At 38.9% G+C, this 12,410-nt stretch overlaps 1 protein-coding gene across 15 annotated transcripts in view; it reads left to right on the top strand.

Annotated features, from left to right (window-relative positions):
- The window catches only part of NRCAM (neuronal cell adhesion molecule), a 429,035-nt gene extending 419,236 nt beyond the window's left edge, over nucleotides 1–9,799 (top strand). For all 15 annotated transcript variants that reach the window (XM_073573274.1, XM_073573272.1, XM_073573275.1 and 12 more), the window contains 3 exons: nucleotides 4,145–4,276; nucleotides 5,355–5,433; nucleotides 6,975–9,799. In XM_073573274.1, coding sequence (XP_073429375.1) covers nucleotides 4,145–4,276; nucleotides 5,355–5,433; nucleotides 6,975–7,212 — 449 coding nt within the window. In that variant the 3' untranslated portion in view covers nucleotides 7,213–9,799. The remainder of the gene's footprint in view (nucleotides 1–4,144; nucleotides 4,277–5,354; nucleotides 5,434–6,974) is intronic.
- Nucleotides 9,800–12,410: the final 2,611 nt, after the last annotated feature.

Raw genomic sequence — 12,410 nt, 5'->3', positions numbered from 1 at the left:
GCAAACGTGACATGTAGGAGGAGACCCGGGGACGAGAGCTGCGCGTGCGTACCCGACGGGACCCCCGGAGTGACCGTGGCTCCGGAAGAGATGACGTCGGGACCGAGGTCCCGCCCTAAGGTGAGCACGGCGTGACACTTTTTTTTTGGATTCTATTATAGTTTGAAGTGTACCCTTAGTAATTTTGGTCTATTTTTGGGATTTGATTTCTTTATCTGGCAGTCTGATGAATGAATATGGATATTGCAGATACGTACCTGACTACATTGTGCCACTTATAAAATTTGGTGAAGAAGGATTAATGCTGTGGTGTTATTTCCCAGGTGTAGGACTAGGTCCCCTTAGTTCAGTGAAGAGAGAGCTTAATTCTACAGCTACAAAGCACCAATATATTTGGGACAATTGTATGCTTCCAGCTTGTGTGAATTGTTTTGAGAAGGCTTTTTACTGTTCAAGCATGACTGTGCCCCAATGCACAAAGCAAGGTCTATAAAGGCATGGTTGGATGAGAACAGTGTGGAGGACATACTCTGGTCTACACAAAATACTGATTTCAATCCTTCTAACACCATTGGGGTGAACTAGTATGTAGATTAAAGGCACCGTCTCACATAGCGAGATCGCTAGCGAAATCGCTGATGCATCACCGATTTTGTGACGCAACAGCATTCTCGCCAGCGATCTCGCTACATGTGACACACAGCGGCGACCGCCCCCCCCCGCTGGATATCGCTGATCGTGCTTGAATGTCCTGGGCCATTTTCTCATCGTCGGCGTCCCGCTTGGCAGCATGCATCGCTGTGTTTGACGCCGACGAGCGACCTCATTGGCGACGCAGAACTCAGGGCAGCAGGCTGGAATCGTTCAGAATAGCTGCTGTGTGACAACGTACCAGCGATTGTTACCAGGTCATATCGTTGTCGGGATCGTTGAAGACATCTGCCTGTTTGGCAGCTTACTAGCGACCATGTAGCGACACACCAACAATCCCTACCAGGTTGTATCATTGTCGGGATCGCTGGTGCGTCGCTATGTGAAATGGGACCCTAAGAGCCAGACCCTCTTTTCCAACATCAATGTCTGACCTCACTGCTCTTCTGGATGAATGAGCAAAAACACACTCTAAAAAGCTGGAAGCTGTTTTAGTTGCAAAGAGGGGACCAAATCCATACTATTGCCTACGGAATTTGAATAGAAAGTCATAATTGGTTCCTGTATATGTAATATGTAGGTGTCCCAATATTTTTGTCAATATAGTGATTTCTAATGCGTGGGGGATTCATCCTCCGTTAAGCATTTCATACACAATACACAGAACACTCCTTTCATGTATGGTTAACAAAAGTAAAATTTAGGGTGACAATATATGAAGATTGTTCCCCCAAGTTCATATGCAAAATACAGAATGTACAATCTGAAGCTGTAAACAGTTGAAAGAATTCAATAGGTTTCAGTATCTGATATTTATATTACTCTCTTATATAGCTCCATCATATTCCTCAGCATTTTACATGCATTATTATCACTGTCCCCATTGGGGCTCACTGTCTATATTCCCTATCAGTATGTCTTTGGAGTGTGGTAGGAAACAGGAATATATGAAGGAAACCCACGCAAACACGGGGAGAACATACAAACTCTTGCAGTTGTTGTCTTTGGTGGGATTTAACTTAGGACACCAGTGCTGCAGGGCTTCAGTTCCACTAAGCCTGCTGGTCTACTGGGATCAACATCCAACAGGGAAGGTACAGGAGCACTGCCACCAAACCCACATAAATGGTTTTAGAAGTAATTGGGTCTAGATGCCTTTCTTGATAAATATAATATTACAGGCTATAAATATTAGATTCTGTTACGTGCCATTGATCCAGGGATCTAGTCTGATTACTGTATGTGGAGTCGGGAAATAATTTTTCCCCTAATATGGAGCTATCAGTATCTGACCCATGGCTTTTTTGTCTTCTTCTGGATCAACATGTTAGGCAATAGAGAGAACTTGAAGGACACAAGTCTACCTTCAACCTTATGAAACTATAAAATACGTTTAGGTTGCTAACTTTCCTGATAAACTTCCTCTGCTCTGATGCACCCAATTCAAGGGCTTTGAGAACAGTGGATTCGTTTTCGGGTGTGCAGAGATTGTAGCCATCTCTTTAGTGGAACTAGATGGAGGTCAAGAGTGATGTTAATGAGCAGTACTAGCTTGAAATTATTTAATTGATCAATTAAGTATCAATCTACTAATTGCTGACAGAATTTGCATTAAAAGGCTAACACCGAACCTTTGGTCCATATTTTGCACTGGGGCACAGGATTGTCAAAAACTGGCCCACAGCCTAAAAATTGTATTGAAACAAGAATATTCCATTAAAAAAGCAATTGTATAGGCGTCTTTTTAGCGTTTTTCTCAAAGGCAAAGGTTAAAACAGGCTGCAGCTCCCAGGATTAAATATATGATTTCACACTGGAAAGTTCTGCAATGTGTACGGATAGGTCGACTGCTATGAGAGATACAGTAAGCCTTTGCTGTTCACAAAGTCGAGATTATTCTACAGTCATTAGGGTTCAACTTTGTCCACAAAAGCTAATTTTCCTTACTAATACGCAATTACCATAAGTAACAATTATTTCTTTGTTGGAATGAAAATATATATATTTTTACTATGTGTAGAACACTAATATGTGAGGTTCACTATTGAACATAGTTTGGATACATTGACCTCTACAGAAGACTTTTTTTTCATAATATTAACTTGCCCTTATACAAGCCATGGAAATGACTTATTAATTAAGATTTTCTGAAATCTTACAAATTAGCTTCCGATAATAATCATAAAGCATCACAATCTTTTTGTAAACTGTGTAGCCTTAATGGCATAGTACAAGGCTGTCAATGGACTGTGTAGTGGTCTTGTAGTCCTCTTTGGTAATTTTTATTCCACGTTGTGTGTTTTTATGTTTTTCTGTACAGTAAGGCTAGTTTCACACTTGCTTTTTTTTGCAGCGCGTTTTTCCCGCAAAAAAACGCATTGAAAAAACGCATACAAAAGCATACAACTGCTGCGTTTTTTTCAAGCATTTTTATGAGCATGCATGAAAAAAACGCAGCGTTTTTATGCGTTTGTATGCGTTTTTAGTGCTTTTTTACCGCGTTTGCGTTTTTTTCCAACATTAGGTGGCCCCTCACACTAACCCAAACCATGACTTTACTAACCCTAACCCTGACCCTAACCCTGACCCTAACCCTTAACCAAACCATACTTAACCCTAACCCAAACCCTAACTAACCCTAACCCTGACCTTAACCCTGACCCTAACCCTGACCCTAACCCTTAACCAAACCATACTTAACCCTAACCCTGACCCTAACCCTTAACCAAACCATACTTAACCCTAACCCAAACCCTAAACCCTAACTAACCCTGACCCTAACCATAACCCTAACCCTGACCCTAACCCTTAACCAAACCATACTTAACCCTAACCCTGACCCTAACCCTGACCCTAACCCTTAACCAAACCATACTTAACCCTGACCCTAACCCCAACCCTAACCCTAACCCTAAACCCCCTTAAGTAACCCTAACTCTAACCCAAACCCCTAAATTCCATGGTTAACAAAAAAAACGCATGTGCAAAAAAACGCATACATGAGCATGCCAGTGCGCATGTATGCCCATCCATAGGCTATAATGGCCATTTTTAGCGCAAAACGTGCGCATACGTGCGCATGCGCTTTTTTGCAGGGCCAAAAAATGCAACATGCTGCGTCTGGAAAATACAAACGCACACCCCAAAAAAACGCAGCGCATGAAAATCGCATACGTGCGCTTACCAGCGCGCAGGTATGCGACCCCATGTTAAATATAGGGGAAAAAACGCATGCGCACATATGCGTTTTTTTCCAGCGCAAAAAAACGCAAATGTGAAACCAGCCTAAGAAAACAATAAGCATTTGATAATAAATTCTGCATTTGATGGGAAACTCATATAGAAATGTCTGACATTTCAGTCTGAAAGTCGTAAGTGACGGTTTCTCTTGTATCTGATTCTTTCTTTTTTTCTCTCTTTAGTTATTTTGGGTAGAGTCTAATCTTCATTTTCTTTTAACCATGAATTTTTCTATACTTCTAATTTTTTTTAGCCATGGCCAGTCGGCAAGTTGACATAGCCACACAGGGATGGTTTATTGGTCTGATGTGTGCTGTAGCCCTCCTGATTTTAGTCCTGCTGATAGTTTGCTTTATCCGAAGAAATAAAGGTGGAAAATATCCAGGTAAAACAGGAAAATATTTTTTAAAGATTTGGAGAATTGGTTCCATATAATAATTTAACTTTATGGATGTGATCATTGATCTGGATAGTCACACAATCGTATGACAATGCTGAATATTCAGAACGCTGGTAGTGGGAGAGAGGCAAGTCAAAAACATAAGGGACAATAACAAACAGGACAATCGTTCATACGGGTGGTTTTCCTAGGGACGGGCATACCGCACAGGGGCCCAAGAGTTTCTGTCACAGACTCATAAAGGGGCCCATGTACTGTTCTTACACAAGGGTGGTCTTCAGTCTATGTCCACTACTGGTTTTTCCTCAACATTTTCCAATGCAAACATGGCCTGGGCCAGCATTTAAGTAGGGAATATTTTGCCAACAATAATGTAAAATGTGTGAGAGGAGGGAGAAGAATGATTACAAGTCCTTGATATGTAAAAATGAAAGTGAGTGAACCCCAATCAAATTCCTGTATTGGCAATGGGCGTTCATTACGGTATTTTATGTGTCCTTGGAACAGGGTAATCAAAATCCACATCTAATGATATAGTGGTAATAGTAGGACATTCCCAAAGAATCCTTAAATTCCACTTCATGAAAAAAAGAGACAAAAAGTCTGTATATTTCTGCTAATTCTTTTTTTGTTTTCCAGAGTAAAAAATGAAAGATATTGTGATTAGAAATGTGCTCATTGTGGTAGCATGCCGTAGATCATTCTCATCTGTTTGCCTCTAATATAGCTTCGGACACTATTGTAAGCGAGATCGTGAGAAAGCTGTTGTTACCTTACGAATTATGGAATTGGCCTTTGAACATTAATCCGTGTAGGTGCTATATATTGTGTTCCTGTTACCTGTTTATAATTGCCTAGGGCCGACACAAGCTATTCCTGAAATGACTTTAGTGTCCACAATGCAAATAACATGGCAGAGCAGTCAGTGGAGCCAAGTGATTCATGGCAAACGACTTGTTTCTGGATAGATGTCTCCATTTAATAAGCAGTATGCTACGTATGCAATCATTCATTCGTTCCTTCATTCATTTGTCTTACGCTCCATCTTTTTTATTATAAATAGTAAAAGAAAAGGAAGATGCCCATGCAGACAATGAGATACAGCCCATGAAAGAAGATGATGGAACATTTGGTGAATACAGGTAATGAATTTTTCCGGGCACAAATATATGCTTTAATATTTAGCCTTTATAAGAAGATGTAGACAAACAGAAACCTGTTGATAGAAACTAGCCTTAAAGGGGTTTTGCACTACTGTGATAGTGATGACCTTTTCTTTTGGATAGGTCCTCAGTGTTAGATCAGTATTGGTCCAACACCCTGCACACCTACTGATCAGTTGTTACCAGGTCCAGTAGTGACTGGATGTAAACAATTTACTGAGAATATCACAACTGCTTAGAGTTTTTGGTGGCTGCTCCCATGTAGTGCAGATCAAGTCCTATTAGTACCCAGCTGTAGTAATCAACACCGGCCACTATACAGTATATGGAGATGTGGTGTTCTGTTCCATACACTGTTGATATATCCGGCCACTGCCACTGCCAAAGTTGGTAACAGCTGGTTATGCCAGTTGTAGGATCCACACTGATGTGATATTCATAACCTATCAATAGCATAGGTCATCAGTATCATAGTCATGAATAACACCTTTAAAAATAAATTAATCCACCAGAGGATGGACACATGATTTGTAAAAAGCTTTGACAGCAACATTTTCAGAAAAATGACTAGTATGTGCAAAGGAAATGTAGCATTCTGTAAAGTGCGCAGGGCGGTAGTCATGATTGAGGGACTGTGTTGCCACGCCCTTACTCACAAAATACAAGAACACCACCTTACAAACACATTTAAATATACTCCTTTCAGACATTGTCTTTAGGGGGAGAGTCGTATGACATTTCCGGTCACAACCTTACTATTCCTCTGGTATTATTCAAGGAAAAAATAAGGATCTTAGTAAAAAATTATAGATGTGCATACATAATTTACTGCAGACATTTTCTCTTGGTGAAAAAAACACTGCATAAAAAATGCACGTTTTTACCACATTTTTGTTGGCGTGTTTGATGATGATTTTGATTTTGTTATGCTATTTTACTATTAATTAGAATGGGTGAAAATTGCAAGCTGTGCATGAGATTTCAGAAATCTCAGTCACTTTGCAGGGACATTAAAAATGCTGCATTTTTCATTAAAACCATAATGTTTGAACATACAGCTTATTGCAATTTCTCTTTCTTGGGTGATTACGGTATGTATTCTTTGCTATTTATAGGATATTTAGGTTACTTGGAAGGAAAGTGTGAACAATAGCAATCTTACAATACAGTGGCTTATAAAAATAGAATTTTCCTTTACATACATGTGATCCTGTAAGTGAAATTATACAGCGTCTTGGCATCACACAATCAATGGAAATCAGAATTAGAGAGAATGGAAAAAATGCCTTCTCTTTGTGCTTCTCTGTGAGCTTGCGGACAGGTTTCGGAAAATCAGGTCATTCTTTTCGTGAACTTCCAGCAGTTGTCAGACCAGTAACATAGCCCATAATTACCTTTTCACATTTTATCTGGACAGTGTTAATATACAAGTCCAGTTGTTGCAAATTGGAATAATTTTTTGTGTTTAATCGTGATCTGAATAATTACCACATTGCTAAACTCAGATTCTTGTCTAACAGTGATGCCGAGGACCACAAACCTCTTAAGAAAGGAAGCCGGACCCCGTCAGACAGAACCGTGAAAAAAGAAGACAGCGATGATAGCTTGGTGGATTATGGAGAAGGAGTAAATGGGCAGTTTAATGAAGATGGCTCTTTCATTGGACAATATAGCGGCAAAAAAGAAAAAGAACCCGTAGAAGGCAATGAAAGTTCAGAGGCTCCATCTCCTGTCAACGCTATGAATTCCTTTGTGTAGTCATCTTCAAGTGGTCATATTCTCTTTTGCAAGCTGCCACGTTCCATTCGATGCACTCAGCTTCCATTCAATGGTCCACGCGACGTAGAGATATCCATGCGTTGAACAGTACTTTCTAAATGCAAGGACTTGTAAGTGGTCCTGGATGTCGGTGTCATGGTACAACATATTCATCCTTTTTTTTGTTCAGGGTGTATTGTTTTTCTACAGAAATGTGCACAGAATCTACAATGTAGCAAAATGAAGTAAGCATAAAGTCCTGTTTCTTTTCTGAACCTCTAATGCATGAAATGGTCCACCTGTCACTTACGAGCCAGTGTATGTAAGCCATGGTATGGTCCTTTGTTATACAGTCCTTGGTCAGACACTCGGGTATAGAGTCCGTTTCTTTTGTCAGTATTCTAGTAGTGTGACAATGTGTAGAACGTCAATGTCTACGTGGACATTGCTGGTGAAGTTGGTGAACTTATTGTATACTCAACCATGTCTTTACAAAAGACTGGAACGTAAATATATCTATATGATGGCTAAATGATTTAAGTATGACACTTACATTCGCTGATGCTTACCCAGACCCAAATATATGCGCTCTGCTCCCATTATTTTATAGCCCTTTCAACATATAAAGTATTATACGTACAGTGTTGTATTTTGTACACCGTGTATAAATCAGGCTATAATCGATTCCATAAAATGATTAGCTTTGCAATGCATTCTGGGATTTGTATTTTTCACAGTCACTGAGGGGACGTTAGAAGACCACCTGGCTTCATGAAACCCCCCTGCATATTGTTCAGTGCCTTTATTTGATATGCATTCCATGATGCACTGCTCTGCTGGGTATGTTAGCACAGACTGATGAACTACAGTATCGTTTTTGCCAAAAATGTAAATTGTGTAAATGATAAAGACGTTATAAAAGCATTATTGGAAAAAGATTTAAAAAAATCTCTATAGTACACTGTAAAATGAAATTGTCTGTATGCTGCTGCAGGTCCATTGTTTACTGACGTCGCTATGAACAGCAAAGTGTCCATAGCACCAACCGCGATCATATGAGAAAGGAAAGCACAGCATGCGCTGGGATCCATCTACACGAGCCCATTGGCTTCTCCCAAAGTCTCAGCGAATATCGGCACCTAGGACTTGTACGCAAATGTCTCCTTGTGATCCCATTAGAGCTAAAGCGCAAAACGCTAGAATGAAATCCTGCAAAAGAGAACAGTCCTCTCAATGATAAAGGAGGGATGTTATCCATGAAGAGTCCTATCCCTGGTGACTACGCAACCTATTCCAATACTGTGGTTTAGCTTCATATGAAATTATATAACAGCCTATGGTTGAAGCAATGCTCAGTTTCATTTGCCAATATATTGCATTTTCATAACTTGCATCAAGTTTAATTTTAAGTGAGCTTTTATATGTAGATATTTTGTTCAATTTGTATATATACAGAAAGATTAGACGCTTCTATGCTTGTAGATGTGACAGAGAAATAAAGTAAGGTTATGTAGTTATGTACTGTATAAGAAGAAATATAGCCAATGGAGTGCATGGTAATTTTCAAGGCATCTACTTAAATGCATATATTTTGCTGTGAAATGACATAGTGAACTATTGTATTTACTGCAGACTTCTGTAACTTGTGCCAGTATGTTACATTTACCATTCCTCCTCTCAGATACTATAGGAAAAAAAGCACAAGTTTGGCAGCTGGGTATACACTCCTGACCCTTCCTCAGCTTACATTCTGTATCAGCCCTTTAACCTCTAGAATTGCAATATATTTTAGTGTCTTAAAAAGGTTGTCCGGTCTAAAATGAAAAGTCTGCAGTCACTCTGTGTGACTGCCGACTTTTGAATCACCCCCACTGTGCGCTTCGAGGATTTGACGGTTTCTGAGTCAGGAACGGCGGTGATGTATGCAATATGCATACTCCCGGGCAGAAGCCTTAGAGTGAGCACAGCCTCGCTCCATACAAGTGTATCGAGCATTGTGCGGCAGTCTAGTGGCCACCGCCATCCAGTGAGTACCGCCATCTAGAGGAATCTGCCTTGCTCCATACACATGACTGCATCCACTAGATGGGTTCTGCATAGGGCATACATCACCGCCGTTACTGGCTCCAAAACTGGCCAGTCCTCGCAACTGAGGGGGTTCATTTTAGACCAGACAACCCCTCCTGGAGGAGTGCAAAGAAATGATACAATTCTTATTTCAAAGCACAACTAGGCAGTATCCGGTGATAAAGAGACTTCAGTAGCTTATCGGTGGCTGTAATGGTCTTTTATCAAGGGGAAATCACTGTGACATAATTCTGTGTTGTGTCAATTTATATAGCAAAAGATGTGTCTGCTTGTCAAGGTTACCTGTCTGCGTCCTTAAAAGTAGCATATTCTTCATAACGTGACTCTGCCACGCTTTAGAATTGACACAAGAGAGCATGAGAATTGTGCCTTAGTCCTTGATCAATGACCTCCAGACAAGTAACACATGCTAACACAAGCTGTGCATGTTGTGGTTCACCTGCAGACTCTCTTGTGTAAAAATAACATTTTATATATTAATAAATGTATTCAAGTTTCAGCTGTTGTGTGATTGTCATTTTACATTTCTTCTGATATGAATTACACTGTAAAATGTAAAGAATGGGATACTTGGATATCTGCCACGTCTTCTCTAGCCTTTGGTTCTTGGCATCAGTCAAAACTCTGCAAATTACACCTATTTTCTGACACCAGTATATGAAATCATAGACAGATGAAGCAAAACTGACTTGGGTTAAATAGATATTCCAATAATTCAGTATGCCATAAATGTCTGATAGGTACTTTAGAACTCGCACTGATTATAGTGGAGTAAATGGGAAGATATACTTATAAAATGACCTATTGTTTTTGTGTTAAATTTATTATTTTAAAAAATTAGGCAATTTTTTTCATATCACATTCTATATAAAAAAAATAAATATCTTGTAATTTTCAGACTGGCAACTAGGGATTTTTTTTACACTCCTACTTCCTGTTCTTCATGTAGAGTTTTCAGTTGTCTCATAATCATCAGAGGCAGGATTACAATGGCAGGTAACTCCCCTATACTCAGCTGATAAACCAGGATCCACCATTCACAACAGTTGATGTCTTATCTGACCTTGCTCCCCCTTCCTTCACAATGACTTTTGCAAAGGCTCATAAGACGCTTTAATACAGAAGACTAGTTCTGAGTCAGTCTTTTGCTGGTAATATAAATCTGGATTTTCTTTTTTAAACAGATCATCATGTGAAAAGTAAAAACAAATATCAATAAAAAAAAAATAAAAAAATTAATATTAACAGATTTAGGACATGCTCACACTGGCGTATAAAAATCAATCCCATTCTCATCCAGAAGAGTTGGACGAATGGAATCCACATGATTTATCTTTTGTCATGCAAGTGCTATGCGAGTGTGCGATTATTTTCTCGGCTCACATCCATATGCTATCTGTATGACATGCAATCTGTATGCAGTGTATTTTTAACATAATCTTTTATATAATATAATGCTTTCATATAATATAATACTAACTTAAAGCGGGATACTATTGAAGAGAAATAGCGCAATAGTGCATTATCCAGAGTAAGTATATCAATCTAAAAATAATACACTCACCAGGTGGAGCTTGTAATAAGCATGGAGGATTCCCTGCTGCAGGAACCACAGACCCACGAGGGACCGATGTAGAAGATGCAGGATAGGAAAAAAAGTGGTCAGACAATCCGCGCTGCAAATCACTATGAACAATTATTATTACAGTGGTCTTTATTCAACGCGTTTCAAAGTTTCACAGAACTTCCTCAGGAAAAAAACACATGCAAGTATCATGAAAAGGTTCTTAATTAGAAAAAACAGTACACTTGTCATTCATGTGCTCGGCATCTAACAGGTCACCTGATTCAAAAGGATGTCAAAGTTCATTGCTTGAACACATGATAGACACTTAATAAACAAAATATATATAAATTTCTGTTATAAAATTATTATAATACTTGCATTATAAAATGACTAATATATATTAATTCCTTTATTAACAGTAATCAGCGGAAAAAAATATTAAAAGAAAATTTAAAAAGAAAGGGATTAGAACCTCCAAAAACAGGGAAAAAAAGGAGAGATGCCTTATATATATATTATCTTCCAGCAAGAACTGTGCAATAATATATATATATATATATATATATATATATATATATATATATAGAAATAAGACCAAAAAATGTCTTTTGAAAGAATATTTTATTCAGAAATTTCATGGTATAAGTTTGTTTTTCTATACATGTTGTTGGATTTGGCATCGTTTGTGCAGTTTCATGGTGGCTCTCTTGAGAGGATGTTCTCCTTGTAAGGCAGTTCTTTTTTTTTTCCCCCGTTTTTGGAGGTTTTTATCCCTTTCTTTTAAATTTTCTGTTAATATTTTTTTCGCTGATTACTGTTAATAAAAGAATTAATATATATTAGTCATGCAAGTATTACAATAATTTTATAACAGAAATGTATATATATTTTGTCTATTAAGTGTCTATCGTGTTCAAGCAATGAACTTTGACATCCTTTTGAATCAGGTGACCTTTTAGATGCCGAGCACCTGAATGACAAGTGTACTGTTTTTTCTATTTAAGAACCTTTTCATGATACTTGCATGTGTTTTTTTCCTGAGGAAGGAGTTCTGTGAAATTTTGAAACGCGTTGAATAAAGACCACTGTAATAATAATTGTTCATGGTGATTCGCAGTGCAGATTGTCTGACCACTTTTTTTCCTATCCTCCATCTACTAACAAAGCGAGTTTACAAAAGTAATAAAGCACTCTAATATACAAATATAGATCAATAGATTATAGAAAGATATTTGATATATACCTTATTTTTCAGATTATAAGAAGCACCCCAAATTTTGAGGAGAAAAATAGGGAAGAAAACCTTTTTTTTTAATAAAATGGTGGTGCTTCTTATAATCCATGCGTCTTATTGCTTACTGGGGGTGTTGGCTGTGGTGAAGCGGGGTCCCAGGGTTGCTGCTGGAGGAGGCAAGAGTGGAGCGTTGCTACACGCTGGGAAGAGGGGGTGGTCCGATGTGTGGCTCTCCGCTGCGGGTGTCCGGTGCCGCTGCGCTGTGTGCGCTGCTGCCGCTGCCCTGTGTCCGTTGCTGCCCTGCCCTTG

This window comes from Dendrobates tinctorius, unplaced genomic scaffold (assembly GCF_039654945.1).
Source record: "Dendrobates tinctorius isolate UK_male_01 unplaced genomic scaffold, ASM3965494v1 ptg000035l, whole genome shotgun sequence".
In the NCBI taxonomy this organism is placed as follows: Eukaryota; Metazoa; Chordata; class Amphibia; order Anura; family Dendrobatidae; genus Dendrobates; species Dendrobates tinctorius.
The sequence above is the reverse complement of the archived record's forward strand: the minus strand, read 5'-3'. Positions and strand labels throughout refer to the sequence as shown.